The sequence below is a fragment of the Camelus bactrianus genome, chromosome 34 (assembly GCF_048773025.1).
Source record: "Camelus bactrianus isolate YW-2024 breed Bactrian camel chromosome 34, ASM4877302v1, whole genome shotgun sequence".
NCBI lineage: Eukaryota > Metazoa > Chordata > Mammalia > Artiodactyla > Camelidae > Camelus > Camelus bactrianus.
The window spans coordinates 7,925,817-7,947,595 of record NC_133572.1 but is presented as its reverse complement, the minus strand read 5'-3'; the positions used below and the strand labels follow the sequence as shown (position 1 = coordinate 7,947,595).

General features: G+C 43.5%; 1 protein-coding gene across 1 annotated transcript; it reads right to left on the bottom strand.

Annotated features, from left to right (window-relative positions):
* Positions 1 to 6,803: 6,803 nt before the first annotated feature.
* On the bottom strand, positions 6,804 to 18,310 carry DDX47 (DEAD-box helicase 47). The gene is made up of 12 exons (XM_010946447.3): positions 18,153 to 18,310; positions 17,377 to 17,470; positions 14,288 to 14,476; positions 13,972 to 14,043; positions 13,631 to 13,749; positions 13,008 to 13,079; positions 12,763 to 12,879; positions 12,070 to 12,216; positions 11,404 to 11,541; positions 9,706 to 9,776; positions 9,012 to 9,141; positions 6,804 to 7,365 (listed from the first exon to the last, which is right to left on the bottom strand). The coding sequence occupies exons 1-12, from the start codon at positions 18,237 to 18,239 to the stop codon at positions 7,234 to 7,236; spliced, it is 1,368 nt and encodes a 455-aa protein (XP_010944749.1). The 5' UTR covers positions 18,240 to 18,310; the 3' UTR covers positions 6,804 to 7,233.
* Positions 18,311 to 21,779: the final 3,469 nt, after the last annotated feature.

Genomic DNA, 21,779 nt, shown 5'->3' with positions numbered 1-21,779 from the left:
ATGTGAATGTACTTAAAACCACTTAACTGTAATATACTTTAAAATGGTTAAGATGGTAAATTTTATGTTATGTGTATTTTACCACATGAAAAGAGAAGTGGGGGGAAAAAACCACACAGGAATGTTTATAGCAGCTTTATTCATAATTGCCGAAACTTGGAAGCAAACAAGAGGTCCTTCTGTAGGTGAGTGGATAAACTATGATACACCCAGTGGAATATTACTCAGCGCTTAAAAGAAGTGAGCCATCAAGCTATGAAAGCCAATCTGAACGGCTATATACCGTATGACTTCAACCACATGGCATTCTGGAAAAGGGCAAAACTGTGGAGACAGTAAAAATATCAGTGGTTGCCAGGGTTTCTGGGCACAGCAGGAGACAAACAGAGGGAGCACAGAGGACTTGTAGGGCAGTGAAAATGCTCTGTATGATACCACAATAGTAGATCCATGTCATTATACGTTTGTCCAAACCCCGTAGAATGTATGGGGGTCACACCAAGAGTGAACCCCCAGGTAAACTATGGACTTTGGGTGGTTATGATGTGTCAGTGTAGCTTCACTGATCATAGCAAATGCATCGCTCTCGGTGGGGGGGGGGCGGATGTTGATCATGAGAGAGGCTGTGCGTGGGGCGGGAGGGCAGGGGGTGTATGGGAAATCTCTGGACCTTCCTCTCAATTCTGCTGTAAAACTAAAACTGCTCTCTAAAAACATTTTTTTAAACTATAAGGCTTTATCAGAGTTTTGTTTGAAAATTAATTTCAGAATGGAATGTAATTCTTCAAAAGGATTGCTGTCAGAATAAATTCCTAGTTTTTAGTTTCAAACTTTCCTGATACTGTATCTGTATTTAACATAACATTTAAAAAAATACTTCCATATTTGTGTATATTTATTATAAACTGTCATTAAAATACCTTATGTTTATTGTAAAACATATGCAAAAATACAAATTCAAAGAGAGTGAGTTAAAAATAAATATAAGTAGAGGGGAGGGTGTAGCTCAGTGGTAGAGTGTGTGCTTAGCATGTACGAGGTCCTGGGTTCAATCCCCAGCACCTCCGTTAAAAAATAAGTAAGTAAATAAAATCTAGTTACCTTCCCCCGACAAAAAAATTTTAAAAAACAATAAATATAAGTAAAAATTCTCTTATTTTCTTCCCATATCCTGACAAACATGTCATGTCACTCCCCCGGGTGCCTGGGCCCCACTGTGGCAACCACTCCTCGAGGCAAAGGGAAAAGAAATGAGCCCTGGCCGCAGGCCCCTGGCCAGTGAGTGACTCAGGGAGCCTTGGGAGTGGAGGAGAAGGGGCAGGAAATGACTGTACTGTGCTCAGGACCATAAATTCTGCAGTCGACGTCAGGCTATCAGTCTCACAAGACACACTCTCCCTCCCTGCACCCTACCCAGGTGATCAACACAGAGGCGGCCCCTCTCTCATTCCCGCTTAAACTGCTCAGCCTGAACCTTGTCCTTGTGGGGCGTTGGCCTCCTCCCAGGCCACCCTGGGTGATCACACATCAGGTGGAGTTCACCTGGGCAGAGATGCTGAAGAGGTGAGCTATGAAATATGATGTACCCATACTCCTCCCAAGACAGCACCTGGAACTTGGTTGGAAACAACACTGGCATTTGTTCAGAAAATTAGGCTAACCAGGGTCATCTGAACCCTGGTTTGTCCCTCAGCATCTTCTACCACTCCTCAAAAAGAAGACTTGCCTGAAGCTGCTGTCCTGAAAAGTCAGCATTTCTGCCCCCTGCCTTAGGTAGGTATTATGAACAAAATTCCAATAGAATTTTTTTGAAGAACAGTGTCTTTCTTTAAACTGCTATAACCTTGTGAGCACATTATAAAACATACACAAACACAAATTATAAAACATATACAAACCTACAAAGATACATATACTTCTTTTAAGAATCCTCAAGGGAAAAAATGAACAATCTGGTTGATCACCAAGGTCCTCTCAAACCTAAAATTCTGATTTTGGGTGAGGTTTCATGTGAATATTATGGCAGAGTCCAAACATCAATCTTACTCATTTTATAGAGACTTGGTGAAAATATAAAACTCTGGTGGAAAGGGGCCTCTCTCCCACTCCCCTTCTCAGCTCCAGCCCTTTGAATTCCACCCACATCAGTGAAATGGAAACAGAAAACACAGATTAACTATGATGTGACCAAATCTCTACTTCGTTCTGTCAGCATACGCTCACCCTACTAAGTTCCTGAACACCCTTGGATGAATTTAAGAAGTCATAGAAGACACAGAATGAGGAATGACCAGGTTGTGGTTTTAAAATATGCACAACTGAGCTCTTCTGTTTCCTCAAGGAACGATTCATCACCTCCAGTAAGTGCTGTAACACACGCCAAGCACCGAGCAAGTGCGTAAGCACACAGCAGGCTCTCCACGCCCTCACGTAAGGAACCGCACACCAACAGAGATACACACAGAAATATGCCAAATAAGAAACCTTCCCATGGTCCCCACTCTCTGGACCCACCCAGAAAACACAACAAGGATGTTGGTTTGAAGTTGGCACTGGAAGTAATAGCTCAGGTTGGAGAGTTTCTAAGAGGTCAGGCATGGGGCAGGAGTCACAGTGGACTCTTCCCACAAGTGGAATGTGTAGGGAAAGAGCCAGCACAGAAATCAGTGACAGTGGGCTTAGCTCCGGACTTCCGACCACCACGCCTGACTGCTGCCATCACTCTTTTGGAACCAGAGGGACGATTCCCTGTCATGCGGGGCTGAAAGATGTGTCTTTAGGACAGAATGAACAAACAGGTAGCTGGACAGCTAACCAGAACCAGGCTTATCTGACGGAGGAGTGAGGGCGATGGATAAAGCTTACTAGATGGATGCGCAGTTTAAGAGAGTAGGGTCTGGGAAGGGCACTGATGGCTCCGCGAACTTACTTTCAGAAACACAAACAATAGGTACTGGAGTAGGTGGTGGGGGTGGGGGGTGGAAAATAACAGTGTTCTAAGGTTACAGGGTGGGGTCGGGTTGACAGGGAGGGGGAGCATAAACAGAGGGCTAGCGACTTAATCAAAACCCCAGGAGGGAAGGGCACACTTTTGAAAAGAACAGAGCTGCATGAAGGCTGGAAAAGAGGGAACGCAGACTAGGACAGTGAGGAAGAGGTAACAGTGGAATGCAACTTCTTCTTCTTTCTACATCTGACTTCAGTTTACTTTTGTCTCCCAGTCCTCATCTTCTGGGTCAATAGTGGAGCCTCTTGAAGGCTGACACCTTCAAATACCTGAAGGTAGTTCTCATATCCACCTTGACACCCAGCCCTTAGTCACTGTGGGCCAAACATCAGACAAAGAGCCCTTTTAATCAGCCACTGTGTCCCAGTCACTCCTCACCACAAACCATCCCGGCTCAGGGCGAAACCTGCCCGTGCAGGGGTACGCTTCTCCCTTCTGCCACCTATTGGTTGGAATGAGAATGTCACATTCTTCCACCTGCTTTGCAAATAGATTGGAGTCTGAAAGCTCATTTGTCTTGTTATGCGGACCACATTCTTCGAAAGGAAAAATATATATATTATAAACGATGGTTCAATAATCACTCAATACACGCTTGCTAAATGAATAATATGAAATTATGCACACACACACTGTATTTAGCGTAATCAAATTTGGTCCCTTATGAGCTGTATGGACAAGCTACTTAGCGTTCCTCACCTGTAATAACAGTACTAATAATGGCAATCGCAGTGGCTAACACATTAATCTCTATGAGGATGAGCCACAGTACAGTTCATTTAAATCTCACGAGGTGGGTTTATTACTATCTGTGTTTCTTCAGATAAGGAGGCTGAAACAAGAAAAGGCTGAATAATTTGCCCAATGTCTCACAGCTGGTAAGGAGTAGATTTGACAGTCCGGCTCCTTAGAATACAAATGGGAACAGTAATATCCACCTGTTGTGATTTTTCAAGGAACTAGAGATACACGTGTCAAGCAGTCAACACACAGTATGTTTCAGAAAATAAGAGATATTGATCCTTCCCTGTGTGCTGGGCCCTGTGAGATGTTAGTCACATCCACGAAGAGGCCATGGGCCCTGCCCTCTGGGTAAGCAGGGTCACAGGACTACACTAAGTCTGAGTTCAGCCAAGACAGCACCTGACTTTCCTTCAGTACTGTCTTCCTAATGCCTGGCACAGTGACTAGAAGGGACTGGAAGGAAGAGAGAGAGGGAGGGAGCAGAATTAAAAATGCATAGATAAAACCAGGTTTAAGACTCGATGAGGCAGGTAGGAGAGATACTCTTATTTCCCTATTAACATGTGAGAGAAACTGAGGTTCAGGAACTCACGAGGTCCCACAGCAGCAAGGGAACAGCGCTCTGGACTCACTCTTCCCTCGCGCTCTGCTGTGTTCCTCACCCCTCCAGTGCCCTCCAGTCCCTAGATGGCAGCCATAGGTTAGCGAAAGGCGATCATTTGGGGAAGGTGTTAGGTGAACGGATGGTTATGAACAGATAAACAGGGCCTACCACCTAGGCTTTCCATGAGCCCACTTTTTTCCTGGTCTCTCTTCCACTTGGCACAAATAGCTTTCCTCTAGGTCAGAGCGTTCAGTGCTGTTTTCCAAGGTTCTGCAGTTATTTTTAGCTGGTGTTTCAGTGCATACCTGGGACAGGTGAGGCACGAGAAGGAATGTGGGTGTGGGTAACCCTTCAGCCGCTAGTGCCAGGGTCTGGGTCTCTTGTCATTCCAGCCAAAGAGGCGTGACTCACACCCTGATTTATTATCAGCCCTGAGTCTAGATTTCACCTTAAGAACTATGTGGATTAAAACTTCTTGTAGATTCTCTAATTCTGTGCTCAAGGCTTTGGGGCATACTTGCTTGACATTATTTTGTTACCTGCTTTTGATAACTTGGACGCCTTCATTTTCTGTAACCAATACCACAGCCCGTGGTTCTTTCTGGTCTCATTTCCCAGGGCTTCGAGGGACCTGCGATAGAGAGTCTCTGATTTAGATTTTTTGATCTACCTGCATATAGAAAGCTACCCACAAAACACTCTGGCTGTAAGCCAGGTGTCTTTATAGAGTCAGCCAAGTCCTAGGATATTCATCACATTTTTGAGGGACTGAGAAAGAATAATCATAATCTAGTTGAGTCTAGACCCTTCCTGACAACTCCTAGAATCCCCTCACAGTGCCCTTAAACTCCAGAGTGCCTGGGATTCTGGGCTGGCTCTAAGCCTGGAAGAGCCTATGCAGCTGAAACCCCATCACTGGGATCCTAGGACCCCTTCATAAGGTAGATATTTTCCTCATTTCACTTTACCTCTGTACAGAGGAAGTAACACCAGGATAGCTGGCATCATGAAGCCATGATGCAATGAACACTAGATAAAGTGTCTTCGTGATTCAGGTGAGAAGTAAGGGAGAATTTTTTCTGGGCCAGCACTACTATGACCATTGCAAGACACTCCCTTTATTAAGTCATAAAGTTAGGTGTGGGAATTATACCTGTGACGCTTGGGACACTGACGGCAGAGATGAACTTTACATTTCACTTAAGAGAATGTCATTTCTTTAAATGAAATCACATTTCACTTAAAATGTCACCTTAAATTTCTGTACCTTTACCCATCCTATCATTTCTGAAGACCCACCTCCTCTTTTCCACTTTCTTTGCAATTAGCTCTACCACTTGCATTCCACAACACCATCTTAAACCCCCAAAATGTAGCAGTCCAGAAAGACGGTTTGCACTGGGTTGAACTGAAAATTCAGGTCTACATGGAATCCCAGAATGTGACCTCAAAACCAATGACTGTATCCACCCCAGACACACTCTCTTCTTACAAAATTACTACACTCAACAAAAATGATTAGGCACTGGCGGAGAATATAGCTCAGTGGTAGAGTACATGCTTTGCATGTACAAGGGCCTGGGTTCAATCCCCAGTACCTCCATTAAAAATAAATAAATAAACCTAATTACCCTCCCCCCCCAAAAAAAAACTTAAAAAAAAATTAGGCATCTTCTAGGTGTAAAAGCCCTCAAAGCACAAGACTGTTCATGACAGCAAAGCTGAAAGTTGATTTCCATTAACTCTCCCTCACCCTACCCAGTCCCTACAGTGCCAGATGCCGACTTCTCCCCCGGGAGCTGACGGCCCAGCTTTATAGCTCCCGAATTACATCACCCAACAGATGGGGACAAAAGAAAGGACATACCGTCCAACAGGCACCAAAGACAAGTGGGTCTTGGAATTACCCCCTCTCTGACACTTCCTGATCTTCCTCTAGTTACCTGGGGATAAGAGTCCATATAAGAAACCAGTCTTTCCCTCTAACCACCTGATTGATCCAAGAAGTCAAGGAAGTGAATCTACTCAGGATCTAAGAGACTCTGCAGTCTACTTACAGATTTTACTCCATCCCCAAGAAAAACACAACTTCCTTTTAGGCAGGACTTCCTTTTCAAAGCCATCCACCTTCTAGTTCCTTTGCTCATTTTTTTAAAAATTATAACATTTACCTTAAATTAAGGACAATCAATGACTTTGCCATGAAACCAGCATTGTCAGTTTCACTTTTTTTTTTCTTTTTTTCCGCAGGGAGAGGCAATTAAGTTTATTTAGTTGTTTGTTTTTTCAGTGGCGTACTGGGGACTGAACGAGGACCTTGTGCATGCTGAGCACGCGCTCTACCGCTGAGCTACACCCTCCCCCCACCTGTCAGTTTCTTGCCGATTAGGAAGATCTCAGTTAAATCTATAAAGTCTTTCACCTAAAAAGGTCCTCAAGGAGTTTGAATCGTTTAAAAATAATAAATTTATTATTTCCCATTAGGTCTCATGAAACACAAGCTGAGGCTGCTTACGTATCACCATTTTACAGATGTAAAAGCTCCTTTTCTTTACAATTACAGGCCAAGTGCTTCATCAACCCCATCCTTGACTTGCAGCTGAAAAAAGCAAAGGTCTGTGTGACGTGACAGAGCAGCACACCTGACTCATGTCAGGAGCAAGGAACCAAAGTCGGTAACAGTCACGGTCTTGACGTCAGCGCTGCAGCAACGGTGCTCTCACACACAGAAAGGGGACGAGCCCTGGGTGAGCTGAGCAGATTCTGGATACAATTCTGTTGGATTTCAGCCTGAGGAACTCGGCTGGAAGGGGTCCCATTCTCTCCTCCAACTCTCTTCACAGGACAGAAAGCAGAAATCAAGTCTTTACAAAAGAAATTAACGGCCTTTCCGTTTCTTCATTTTCCCTCCAGCCACCTTGTTCCTGACACCGATGGCACCCTCCGTATCGTCATTGTCCCCGGCATCCTCCCGCGTGCGTTTCTTCTTTTCCCCATGCTCCCGTAACTCCTGCAAGAAAACAGGATGGGACTGAAAATGAATGACTGTCACATCCTGGCCTCCTCTCCTTAAAATCAAATGCTGAGTAACTCCTTACTACCTCATGTTAGCAAAGGAATATGACCAAAATCCCAATGTACAAAAACGTTAACCTTATTAGTAATCAGACATGAAAATTAAACAATAAGCTACTATTTTCAGACGGCAGACCAGCAAAGATTTGAGAGAACGGTAACATCCAGTACTCAAGCTGTGGGGACATTCACATATATGGTCACTCACAGTGTAAACTGCTATAGCTTTTCCAGGGGGCAGTCTGGCATCCTGTATGAATTTGAATTTTAACTGTAAGCTCCTCCACCTAATAATTCAATTCTGCTTCTAGGAGTTTATTCTAAGGAAACAAGACAAGTGTGCAAAGCTGTACATATGAGGATGCTCAACACAGGACTAGTTAAAATACAAAAAATTGGAAAAAGCATAAACACACATCAGTGTCAATCATGTTATGTGCTCGTAACAAAACTCTGTGTAGCCATTAAGCAGTGAGCGCATGAGGACTCTAAGACACCAGCGTCGAAGATAACAGGGCTTCCAAACCTGCAAGTGATGCTGTTCTTAAAAATCTGAACTCGCTCTCCTCAGACCAACAATTTTCAAAAAATTGGAAAGCAATAAAATATACCTAATGCAAAGTCTAGAAGTCATAATTTGATTTCCCTTGATTCAGAAGGAACTTTCAACGACTCTAAGAAATGACTCCTGCCTCGGGTGTTTAGGAAAGTAAGGTAATTAAATCGAATCTGTGCCAAGAGACAGCCTAGATGAAGCACTGTGAATAAGGTTAAAATGTGGAGGAAAAAAAAGTGATCACGTGAATCTATATTTGTTGAAAAAGAAAAACGATACACGTTTAAAGTCTAATTATGGCTAAAGAAAGAAAAATAATTAACTGTTATCAACTGTTTTCTATGGGGGGAGTGGTTTATGTGTTTCATTTACTATTTTAATCTTTTCTCTATTTTCTAAAAATGTTTCCCAATGCACATGTAGTATTTTTATAAACAAAAATACCAAACAAAGAATTCCACGTGGGCAGAAAAAAAAAAGACAAATCCACACTTGAGCTTCTCAGAAAGAGCCCCGTGGGCAGTGAAGCCTCTGGCAAGCACTGCAGGGAGCCGGCAGCAGTGCAGGGGCGCTCCTGCAGAACTTCTCACCTCCACTCCAACTGCGGCAGCTACTGCTGGCAACTGCGCCATTTATATCAGCTTATCCGTGCTCATAAAACCTTGCAACGCAAGTATTATCCCCAAGTTACAGGTGAGGAACCGATTCTGAGAGATCAGACACTCTGTCCAAGCTCACAGTTCATAGCCGCATCTTCTGATCTCAAGTCCAAAGGGCTTCTTGGCACACGTGAAACATGAACGGTGGCAGGGAACATGACCACTGTGGTCAGACTGAGTCCAAACCGTGATTCAAGCATTTAGTTATAGGGTCGAAAGCAAACTGCCTAGGATCTCTACGCTTTAGTACACTTACCTCAAATTTAGAATAATATAACAGTTTATTAGGAGGATTAACACGATAAAGTGTCTTGCACGTGGTTGGTATCATTTGCCTAGAAGCTAGTGAGAAAAGGCGATGCGTACCATTCGGGCAAATCTTTGGGCTTCAGTCACACGTTCTGTCAGCATCATAACCTCGTCATCCTGAGTTGGGAAAACAGGCAGTCTCTTCCCAATTAAGTGTTCTATGCGCTGGAAGAGCTCCACATCGTATCTGAGGAAGGAAAGCTGGCATGGCTCTGGCTGGCTGGCCACACACACCTATCTACTCCAAACCCGATGCGACAGGAGCCACAGCTCTAAACAGTACCCGTCTGTGATCCCTTTTCAGAGTGCTGGTAAAGAGCAACCTCCTGCGCACAGCCCAGCAGAAAAGCACCCCATGTATCCCTTACTCCCAGAAAAGCCCTGGGCACGTAACAATTTGTTCCTTTAGAAAACAAAATCATAATAGTTACTCTATTACTTTGAGTTGAGGGAAAGGTCACTGCTCTTTGGCTCGAGCAGGTGAAATAACAGGGTGTTCCTGTGTGCTTCCATAGGCCAACGACTTCACTCCACACCCACGGGACAGTACATGCTTCTGCGCATGTCTCTTCAGTCTTCACTAAAACCCTGCTAGGCAGGCACTATTATTTCTGTTTCACAAATGATGCAAACAGGATGAGGGGAGTTAAATGACTATTCTAGTAAGTGGTGAAGCCAGGTTCCAAGTCAGACTGCTCCAAAGTCCTGCTCTGTTCCCTACATTGCTTTGCCCTAACGTCCAGTCACTTACTGGGTGACAAAGGTGATGGCCTTTCCAGAGCGCCCAGCCCGAGCTGTTCGACCTACTCGATGGATGTAATCCTGAAACAAAAAGGGTAAGTAAACTTGAGGTAGATGGAATATAAATTAAAAACCATGCATGTGAAGTCTTACCACAAGTCTTGGAAAGAAAACAGATTTGTGCTGGAAAACGGAGAAACGGACGGGGCGATTTGTTGAGATAAATCTACTTCACTTTTTTTATTCTCCTCATGGCACAAAATTGATCGCCGTTTTTCTTTTCTTTTATAGAAAACAAATCTACAAAGCACATCTACGTGCTTACAGACAGATGGTGTAAAGGAAGGCAGCACTGGGCCTAAGGCAGGCCTGGGTCACCGCTCTGCGCCCACCGTCTCCTAGCCGCACAACTGTCTGCAGGTCACATGACCTCTCTCAACCTTGGTTTCTCTCTGTAAAATGGGGTACAAACACACGCCCAAACTCACAGAGTTAGTGTGAAAATCAGGAGAGACAGCACCTTGTCCACGGGAGTTTAACACACAGCCGAGAGACACCAGCTGCTCTCAGGGGCAGGGAAAAGGGGGGCTGTCCTTCCCAGGGGCATTTGGGAAGTCTGGAAACGTACTGGGTTGTCACTGTGTCACCTGTGCACAGAGGCCAGCAATGCTGCTAAGCATCCTACAATGCAAAGGACAGCCCCACAACAAAGGATTCCCGGCCCGAGGCATTAACGGTGCTGGGGCTGAGAAACCCTGTACTGCACTGAGGACTGCAAGCCGTCACTTCTCATCAACTAGACTGACAGAGGTCAGCACGTGGTGCGTCTGCTCCTCCGACTGCGAGCATCCGACACTTCTCCCCCGCTCCTTCATTCACATTCATTGACATCACGTCCTCAGGCACGTGCAAGATGATGAGAATGAACAAATCAAGATCTTTCCCAATTTTTGATACTTAACTAATCAAGGACTAACCCCCCCCCAAAAAACCCTAATGTTGTAACTAAGGAAACATAGAAAACATTCCATTAAGGAATACATTTTGGATACAATGAAATACTATTCAGCCATTAAAAAAAAAAGAATGAAATCTTCCCACTCATGATAGCATGAGTGGACCTTGAGGGTGTGAGGCTAAGTGAACTAAGTCAAAATACCAAGATCTCACCTATACGTGGAATCCACAACGACAACAACTGAGCTCAGACTCAGATATAGAGAACAGCTCTGGTGGTTGCCGGGCGCAGGGATGAGAGTATGAGAGTGTATGAGGGAGAGAGAGAGAGTATGTGTGTGTGCGTGCATATGTGTGAGAGAAATGGGTGGAGGAGGTCAAAAGGTACAAATTTCAGTTATAAAATTAGTAGGTCATGGAGGTGTAACATACAACATAGTGACTGTAGTTAATAATACTGTACTGCATATTTGAAAGTTGCTAAGAGAATAGATCTTAGAAGTTCTCATCACAAGAAAAAAAAATATTTCTAACTATATATGGTGATGGATGTTAACTAGACTTACTGCAACCATTTCACAATATACACAAATACTGAATTATTACATTTTAAACCTGAAACTAATATAATGTTACATGTCAATTATACTTCAATTGAAAAAAGAAAGGAAGGAAGGAAAAGAAAGGAAGAAGGAAAGAATGACCAGAAATACACTCTGGGGCTAGGAGGTCAGGTCAGCATTGGACTCACCTTGGAATGAGTGGGAATGTCAAAGTTCACAACCACATCCACATGAGGTATGTCCAAACCCCGGCTTGCCACATCAGTTGCTAGAAGAATGGAACGAGCCTTTGCCTTAAACTTATTAAGGGATCCTAGGCGCTTGCTCTGAGATGATGAAAAAGAAGAAACGAAAAGAATTTTAATCTTGAAAAACTAAGAAATCTTGGAATCCAAGACACACACACTAGGCACACTAAATACAAAAACCAAGACAGAAATTTTTAAAAGGATGTTTCTCCCTAAGTCTGAACTGGGCTTCACAGGTCAAAAGGAAACATGGAAGCAACAACAACAACAAAGATGTAAGACTAAAGCTAGAAAACAGCAACATGAAACAGAGATAGTTTAACACGACAGAAAATTAATTGAGAAATAATTCATTCAACGCCTTTAGAGACCAAGGAATCACTATTCCCTGAATAAACTAACTCAGCAGCTTCCATACCAGACAACTACCTGTGGACAGTTCTAATCTGTGCCTCCTGCTATCCTGAAAGGAGGAAGCAGCATAAAATCAGAACACCTATGGGAAGATGCATTAATGTCAGGTGATGCTACTGCAGAAATCTCCTGCTGTAAGGTTATCTTTCTCACGCCCCCAGTTTACCACTGGCGATGCTGAAGAAGAGTTACCTGACTCATCTGTCCATGGAGGGGGATGGCAGTGAATCCAAGATTCCGGAGTAGCAATGCTGTCCTCTGAGTGTTGTTACAGGTGCTGCAGAATATCATAAAGGAGTTTCCAGCCAGTTCATTTAGAATATAAACCAGGTACGTATCCTATGTCAGAAAGCCAAGATAATACATGTAATCGAACGTGGGGGAAGGGTGGAGTCCTGGGCATACAAATTAGGTAAGAGACTAAGCCTACAGTTGCTTCTCACTTATCCAGACCCCCAGCTGCCAGCTTCGCCCTCCTTAACCAGCACTGTCATCCCTGCAAACCGTAGGTCTCACATATGGCCTGAAGCCAAATGTAAGATCTGTACTCAGCAGATACAAAAAACCTTACATCAAAGCACAAAACTAGGGTACCTTGCCCAGAAAAAAGCCACACAATAAGCAGACAAAAGAAAAACCGCCCCAAGGATGGGGTTAGGAAAGAATTATATCATAACTTCATTACTGTGGTTTAATATGTTGTGAATTCCCGGAATGTTTGACTTTATCAATGATAAATGTAAGAACAGTCCACATTCTAAAACAAACAGAACAGGCTCCAATCTGTAGCACAGCTCTTAATCAAGGGTTGACACATTTTCAGATACTTTGGTTAAGAAGGAGAGGGAGAGGCAGAGGCAGGAATGATCAGCGTGAACACTTCACCTTGAATTTAGAAGGAATAAAAAGGTAATACTGCTGTAGCTTCTCAACCGTCTGGTATTTAGAGGAAACGGCACATTTCACAGGATTCTTCAGTGCTGCTCGCTGGAGTTTCTGCACCTGAAGAGAGAAAACCTAGAATAGTACACTGATTCCTAAATGTTCTATTTTTATTATTGTTACTATTACTCTGTTTCTACTTACCAATTCTTATAAAGAAGAAAAGGGAAGCCCTAGAAAAATCTCACCTTCTTGGTCATGGTAGCAGAGAAGAGAAACGTTTTCCGATCGCGGGGAATCACTTTTAGGATCTTGTCAACCTAAGACACCAAGAGCAGAGGGTACCAATAAAACATTTAGACTGGACACCTGCAAAGGCTTTGTGCAGGAGACTGAGAGTAACAAACTAAATACATCTCTGTGGGGACTTGGGGACTCAAACTTTGATTCAGTTCAGCTAAAATATACTGGTATTTACTATTTGATACCATCTCAGGTGCTATCAAAAAGATAATGCCATCAGAGGAAAGAACAGTTTAAATCAGTAGAGTGAACTTAAGAGAAAGTCAAGAATAAGCATTAATCAACTATGATGAGTGGGTCATTGAAGAAAGTAAAGACATTTTAAGGGGAATGGAAGAGAAAATCTGGTTTTGATATTTCTCATCTCTGGAATCAGGGTCAGACTCTACTCTAAAGAGGATGCTGAGGACCTGACAGTGCGAAGGGTATCAAGCATGAAAAAAGTAGCAGAGACGTCACATTAACTGACAACGGTTAAGTGCTCTGCTCAGGCAGATGTGCCATGAACCTGGTTCTAAAACAGGACATTTGAGATGCTCCAAGAGGAGGAAAGACAGCGAGAGCTCACCTCTGTCTCAAAGTCCATATTCAGTATTCGGTCTGCTTCGTCCATGACCAAGTACTTGAGGGCTCTTAAATTGAAACCTTTTGTATTTTCCAAGTGGTCGATCAGGCGACCAGGAGTTGCTACCAGGAAACGTTTAGGAGACAGGGCAACGTTTTAAAAAAAAGGACAGAAAGAAAGTTACCACCCTCTCCTAATTAGAATTTCAGAAATTAAAACAAATTAAACAGGGTTATAAAAATCCTTTCTGTGAACTCATTCCACACAAATAAGTCACATCCAACATCGGCAGGTGTTCTCCAATTCATCATCACCAGGGTCTTTTACCGTCATCAGTTACTCACCTATTACTATATGCGGTTTTTTCGCCAGGGCTAGAGATTGGGACATCGAATCAATTCCACCTACAATCACAGCTACAAAAATAAAAAGAATATTGAAAAGAGATCCTTAATTTTCCCCATAGTTCACTGAACATCTTTTAAAGCCAATGCCAGATTTCTACTTTAATTTTTCTTCCCTTACAGTTACGACTCTCCCCAAAGCTAAAATACCAAATCAGGTCTTAAGGTCAATGAACTCGTGTTAATAATACTCCCTTCACCCTCATTCTCAACCTGTGAAGAAACTCTGAAGATTCCTTTCCTCTCAGACACTTACCAGTCTGCACCCCAATGGAAGACCCCAGGGCTTCAAACTGCTCTGAGATCTGAAAGGCCAGCTCCCGAGTGGGGGTGAGAACCAAGGCAAACAAACGCTGGGGCGTCTCCAGCAGTGCGTTCAGAATGGGCAAAGCAAAGGCCCCTGTCTTCCCAGAGCCAGTTTCCGCCAGCCCAATGATATCACGACCTAGAAGACAAAGAAAACATCTAATAGCAAAAAAAATGCTCCCCGTATCATTTCCACATTATTCCACAATGACTCAATGGTGGGCACAAAGTAGACCATGAATAAATAAAATGAATTACTGAGGGAGAGGAAGATTAACTAGACAGAAAACATGGTCTCTGCCCTAAATAAGTTCAAAATCCAGTGGTGAAATACACAAGTATGTTGTAATACGACAAAAGTTTTAACACAGGTCCCCCGCAAGGTACAGTGAGAACACAAAGGAGGGAGTAACTTACTGCCCAGAGGAGTCAGGGTAGGGTAACAGAGGTGATGGGTGAATTAAATCTGGAACTAAGCAAAGAAGGCAAGGAAGAACAGTCCTCTATGAGGAAAGAGGATGGAGGCCTTGAAGAACGTAGCATGAGTAGGGAGACTGAGAAGTACAATGTGGCTGGAACACAGAAGTCAAAGGGGGAAAAAAGGAGAATGAGGAGACTCAGAGCCTCGCTAAGGAGTTTGGATGCCTTCCTACAAGAGAGAGGAACTGAAGGATTTCAAGCAGGGATTATCATGACCAATGTTACTCTTTAGGAAGATAAACTCCAGGCCTGACTGCATAAGGAGGAGCCAAGGAGCTTCAGAGCACACCGTTTACACTGCTCCTTCCGAGGGAAGATGCCAGAAGTAATTCCTTAACAGTGGGTCCCCACGCCAAGCAGGCCATTAACTGAGAAGATCTGGAAATTAATTCCCAATCCAAGACATGGTCTTCAGGCTGGCAGCTGCCCACAAGGTAGTCGAGCGCTAGGACAGCACCCGGCGGGAAGGCTTCCTGTTGACTAATGACCTCCACAGTGACGCTCACGTTATTGCCTGACTGCAGGACTGCCGAGGCTTCCTCACCCAGAGGCTAACCCTACAGTAAACCCCCTTTTCCCAGATGTAGCCTGATTTGTGTGAACCTACTCTCTCACCATTTTCAACCCTCTCCTGGGTCTCTGTTTCTCCTCCCTGTCATCCCTTGACCTCATCTGGCAACCTTACCCTTTTTCACAGTTTCAGCAACAAACTCTTTGGATTTGGTGTCTATATCCAGCTCTGGAGGCATCTTCATCAAGCTCGAATCCCTTTGTTCCAACTGTGTTGGTCTACTCTGATACTTGAAATCAATTATTTCCAGCTGAACTAATCTTTCCTAAAATTATTTTTTCCTCCTGAGTTTCCTTTTTACATCAGTGGTACACCAGTAACATGTCCTAAAAAGCTAGAAACCCTGCAGTCATCTTATGCTTCCCCACCCCTTGCCTTCCACTTAACAAACTGGGTGTAACTTTATGATTCTTTTTCTATCATTTTATCTTTTCATTCTCACTACCACTACCCTACCCATTATTTATTGCCAAAATTATTGCAATGATTTCCTAAATGATATCCTAGCCCCCCATCTCTAAACTATCTTACACAGCTATGAGATTAATCATCCATGAATACAACTCTAAGAATTTCATTCTCCTGCTAAAACAATCTTCCATAAGCACTCCACTGTATGGAACAAAGGCCGAATTCCTTTACCCAGCATTCGAGTCCTGTATAATCTGGCCCCATTCGCGTTGCTAATCTTTTCTAGCCTCTCTTTTAAGAACTCCACAGGTCTCCACACACACCCAGGCTTTCCAGCCTCCTTGGCCTTTCTTCATGCTGTTCCCTATGCCTAGAAAGTCCTCCCCTCCCATCACATCTGAATGTCTAAATCCTATTCGGTCTCCAAGGTTCATTTTAAATATTCCTAGCCAAAAAGTAAAATGAAATAAATTTCTCCATCCCATTCCAATTAGAAGTACTCTATTCTGCTCTCTCAGAAGACTTCAAATGTAACTTTATGTCCCTGCCCACCTTCGAATAAATTTACTATAATAATGTTCTTACTAGACTGTAAGCTATTGGAGAGGGCAGAATCTTACCTCTCAGTGCCTTACAGTTATATCAAATACTCAGTACCTATTTATGGAAGCAGCAAATGGAATTTCACAGAATAAGCCTAATTCCTTTTTCACATGACAGCTCTTCAAATCACTAAAGCCAATGATCATATCCCACCCCCTAACCCTCCTCTTCTCCAAACCAAATGCACTCAGTTCCTAACCCGGGACTTGTGGAAGAAGAATTCAGGGTAAGGAGTTAAGCTGGGTTTTTTGTTTGTTTGCTTTGGGGTTTTTTTTTCCCCTAATGTTTTTAAAGGAGTTAAGTTTTATATATAGATATATTTACACATTTTATGGGAAGAAATAATTTTATTTGACTCTCAAAGGGATGAGGGACCCCCAAAATGTCACCCTCTTCTTATAGTAATATAGCTAAGATTATCTTCACTTTCTCTGAAGATCTTAATAAATTCCAGGTAACTAATACTGCTGGGTCTCTGTTACCACCCACTCTAATCCTAAAAAGTGGGCTTTGGGAATCTTTAGAACAAGGTTTTACCTCGACTCCTATGAAAGTCCATCCCACTAGTCATCAACCAACAGGCTAACCACTCTTCTGCAAATGTGATACATCTGTCCCACTGTGAAAATTCTCAACTCCTCTAGATACTAACATGCCTTCCAGACACCCTTACATAAATCTGCACTTACTGATCCATAATTTCTAACAAGTTTCCTATTAGTACACTTTAATCTAGTGCTTCCTTAAAGTTGGCATCTGCTGCAGACAACAAACCCCCTTACAGGAAGCTCAGGAAAACTGGAGGATTATTTTCCAAAAGCCAGTAAGCCACAAACTTTGATATCTTTCGCGAACATATTTTTATTTCGCTTGACCTATGTGAGCAATAGCTCTCAAAAGTAATAAGTACTTAATTGAGTATGTGCAACGTCATACTGAATCTGTACCAGGCCGCGTATTTAATTTCAACCTACCTTGTAAGGCCAAAGGAATAGCTTCAATCTGGATCTTGGTGGGCTTTGTCCATCCCAGCTGGTCACAGGCTTCACACAACACATCTGTCACACCCTTAGGATTTGGAAAAAATGCACTTTAACAAAGAACAATACACAAAAACCGCCTGCCTCATCAGTACACGACTGTCAGAGCCGCCTTGCAGGTGACATGCGCATCCCTCTTTGATTCACAAGGTATTTGGCGTGAGCCTACTCAGTCCTCTCCTTTACTGTAAGTACTGAGACATCAAGACTTACCGATCCCTTTTCCACTCACCAGGGAAAAGCCAAGTTCTTTCCCTGTGTTACTTCATTTAATCCTCACAGTTCTATGAGGTCCTTACAGTTATCCCCAATTTACAGATGTGGAAAGTAAGGGACAAAAACAACGCGCCTCTGGTCAGCGACTGTGTCGGAATTCAAACCCTATTCACCCGAACCCAAGTCCCAGATACACTAAAAGCCGATTCGCACCACATGCATCATTCTGGACAGACACAACGTTGCCTGCCACCTTGGTGGAGTTGAAAAGGGCAACCGGGGGCCCTCGCGGACCGGCAGCCCTTCCACGACCCAAACCCAGAGCTGAGGGTGCACGTCCGAAACCCGAGCTTCCGAAAGCCGGGGTGGCGGGGGAGGACCAGAGCTAGGCCCCGGCTGCCTCTGCACACCGGCAGCCGCGGTCGAAGGCAACCGGACTCTGCCCGCGCCTGGTCAATTCAGTACAAAGGCAGGCCAGCGTCATCCATTCTTACCAGGTCTTTAAATGTTTTCGTTTCCTCCTCCCCTACCGCCGTCTGGGCCGCTTCGGCCGGTGAACCGTGCTCCTCCAACGCCGCCATGCTGTCCGCGGGCTCCGGAAGTGGGTCGGCGGCGCGCGGAACACTGGGAAATGTAGTTTTTTTTAATTCTCCCCCAGGCTGCGTGTTGTGCGCGCCCCCTTGCGGACTTGCCGAGATTTGCATCAGCCTGCATCGTGGAAAAGCAGTGAAAAGTTAGTGATGGATATAGGTGTTTGGATTTGTGGAACTGAGCCGAGTGCAAAAGGGCCCGATGACCAGGGCCTCCTGTCTGCCTTTTCGGTCTCTTTTAAAAAGCTTTCCCCACCTCTCACAACCGCTATGTTTCTCGCTCTTCTGACCATAGAATTTTGAACGTGTTCCTGTCACAGTACTATTTATTTATTATAATTATTTCATTCCTTTATTCAATAATATTTGTTGAGAGCCTATCATAGGGCTATGCTAAGTGCCTAATGAACAGGACAGGAACCCTTGTCCTCGTGAGAAGACAGATAGTAAGTGATCCCAGATCATTTCACTCTGTGGAAAGTGCAATTATGTAACAAAGGGAAATCAAAATGATGTCCAGCAACCTGGGAAGGTGGTTTGTGGGGATAACAGCAAGACCGGGGAAGGCATCTCTGAAGTCTTGATGTTTAAGCTGAGACCTCACTAGTAAGCAGAAAAAAAGTTCCTTCAAGAGCCCAGGGGATAATTATTTCAGACGGAGGGAACAGCAAGCACAAAGGCCCTGAGGCAGTGTAGCCAGTGAGGCTGTTCTGGATGGCAGTCTGCCACTACTGAGGCCAGTTCAGCATCTTGCATGCTCTGTGCCCAGCAAGCACATGCCTGTGGCCCAGGATGCAGGTTCTGCTGTGGTGCCAGGGTGTCCAGTGCAGTGTTATTCTGGAGGTGGGGAGATGGAGACAAGCTGGTGTCCACCACTGGGGGAGTGGCTAATTAAAATGTGTGCGTGGTGTGGACAAGCATGCCCATGACCATATGGCTAGGTCTCAAAAACCTGGTGCTGAATGAGAAAAGCATAAAATACATCATCACGTACCTTTGAAATATATGCCCACAATGTAAAATGATTATAAATCAATAAAAAATGTTAAAAAAAAAAAAAAGGAAACATATGCCCACAAGATACCACTTTCTGCTGGAACACATACAAACAGAAAGATCCACTTTAGACATTTTAGAATGGTTGCCTGCAGGGGAAGAAGAATTGGGGAAAAATTGGGAATTGGGGATCTGGGGATAAAAGATAATATATACATAGTGGGGGAAGGTATAGCTCATGCTTAGCATGCACGAGGTCTTGGGTTCAATCCCCAGTACCTCTGTTAAACACAAATAAATAGAAAAATCTATTTTTTTAAAGTTTTTTTTTTTTAAGTGCTGGGAGAAAGTGAAGACTCGATGGGAAAGTTCAGGGAAGCAGAGCGAAGAGGCCTGGAAAGGAGACCCAGATGGAAACAATTGGGAGGACTTTAAAACTGTATATAATAGAGGGTTTAAAGTTAGCCCAGTTTTGTTAAAATGTGTTACAGGAAAGAAAAAAAAATCACACATAAGATTTCTGGGGCTTTGAGGCTGCTCTAAAGGGAAACTGATTTAAACCACCAACTACTATTGTAATATCAAACTGTCCGTTCTGGCCAAGCAAAAAGCTCTTCTGTGTATTCTGGGATAATTCCAACATGGGCTCTTTTTTCAAACTTCCCCTGGTGCCAGCACCCAGCTCAGTGACAGGATTCATGTCAAGCCGACAGGGTGAGCACAGGCAGGTTCCCACCGAGAGGACTGTCTGCCTTTGACTACCCCTGCCAGGTCTGGAGTGGTTTGGATATTTACATTCTGGTGGTGGAAATAATAGAAGTCCATTCTAGTAACTGAACCATGTCATATCCTGTACTTTCAGAACAATGAGGGAGTTTAAAGAGGAAATCCAAATAAACACTCAAAATGATGAGGTGGGGAAAGCAGGCCTGAAACAATACACTGGCTCCAGGAGCAGAGGTCAAAGTGACTGACCCCACCTCCCTCCAAAAGGTTTTTTGGTTTTTGGTATTTGGTTTTAATTTTTTAATTGAGGTATAGTTGATTTACAGTGTTGTGTTAGTTTCAGGTGTACAGCCGAGTGATTCAGTGATGCACTTATACATTCTTTTTCAGATTCTATTCCATTATAGGCTATTACAAGATATTGAATATAGTTCCCTGTGCTAGACAGTAGGTCCTTGTTGTTTATCTATGTTATATGTAGTAGTGTGCATCTGTTAGTCCCAGACTCCTAATTTATCCCTCTCCCTCTGAAAGGTTTTCACAGGAATTCATGGGCCCCTTACTCCAAATACACACAAAAATATATATTAAAAATTACAGTGTATGACTGCATCTGTATAAAGATAAATGTATTAGGCAGGGAGGGTCTAGCTCAGTGGTAGAGCACATGCTTAGCATGCACAAGGTACTGGGTTCAATCAATCCCCAGTACCTCCATTTAAGAAAGAAAGAAAGAGAGGAAGAAGGAGAGAAAGGAAGGAAGGAAGGAAGGAAGGAAGGAAGGAAGGAAGGAAGGAAGGAAGGAAGGAAGAAAGAAAGAAAGAAAGAAAGAAAGAAAGAAAGAAAGAAAGAAAGAAAGAAAGAAAGAAAGAAAGAAAGGAAACCTAATTACTCGCACCCTAAAAAAGGGGGGAACATTTATTAGTATTATCAATTAAAATATTTTCTTTGACTTAAAAGTTTATCTTTTTCTTTGGATTCTAAAAGAAATTAAACCTTTTTTGTGGGCCTCTAAAAGTAGGGTGGCATGGGTGAGGGAAGGCCTGAGGACCACAGTGAAGCCTTCAAGAGGCCAGGGACACGGGCTTCTGTTGGGTGACAGCATGTGAGGGTAGGGGTATCTCCTGGACCAAAAGTAAAATGAGCTCAACTTAGGGACAAGTGTTCCGTGGATCCGAGTCAAAGGAGAATCAGCTCTTAATCAGTGTCTGCTCACGATGTTCCCAGAAGCTGCATACATGGCAAGCTATTCTGAAGAAAGCTCACTCAACTAACTGCTCCATCTTCATCATGAAGGAAGCAATGCAAAATTTAATCCGTCAAAAAGTTATCTGTAACTTATGAATTCAGGTCTGTTATGAACGTGTATGTCCAAGTGGAGAAAGGACACGGATGATGTAATCATGGAGGTGGGGGGAGAGAGAGAGGTGGGTAGTCTGCATGGAATCCAGAGAAAGGGAGAGTGGATCTACAAAATACTTCATTATCTAACCAATTTGTGTGTAGGGAAAAAAAGATAACTAGTCCTGGTTATTTGTTGATTTCTCTCCTTTTGCCTTTAGTTTGGAAAGCTTTTTTAAAAATACAGAAAATTTGTGTGATTTTTTTTTTATTCAACAAACATTCTCAAACACTATGGCAGATCGCAGGACAGACATTTAGGAACCAGAAGTAAGCAAGAAATCTATGCTTCGGCCCGGGGCCAGGGGGTGGGGGGTGTAGACCCTGTTTATAAAATAACAATAAGTAAAGAAATCCTCACAATCAAATGAGACAGACCAACCCAAAAATTAATCACAAGTAGGATGC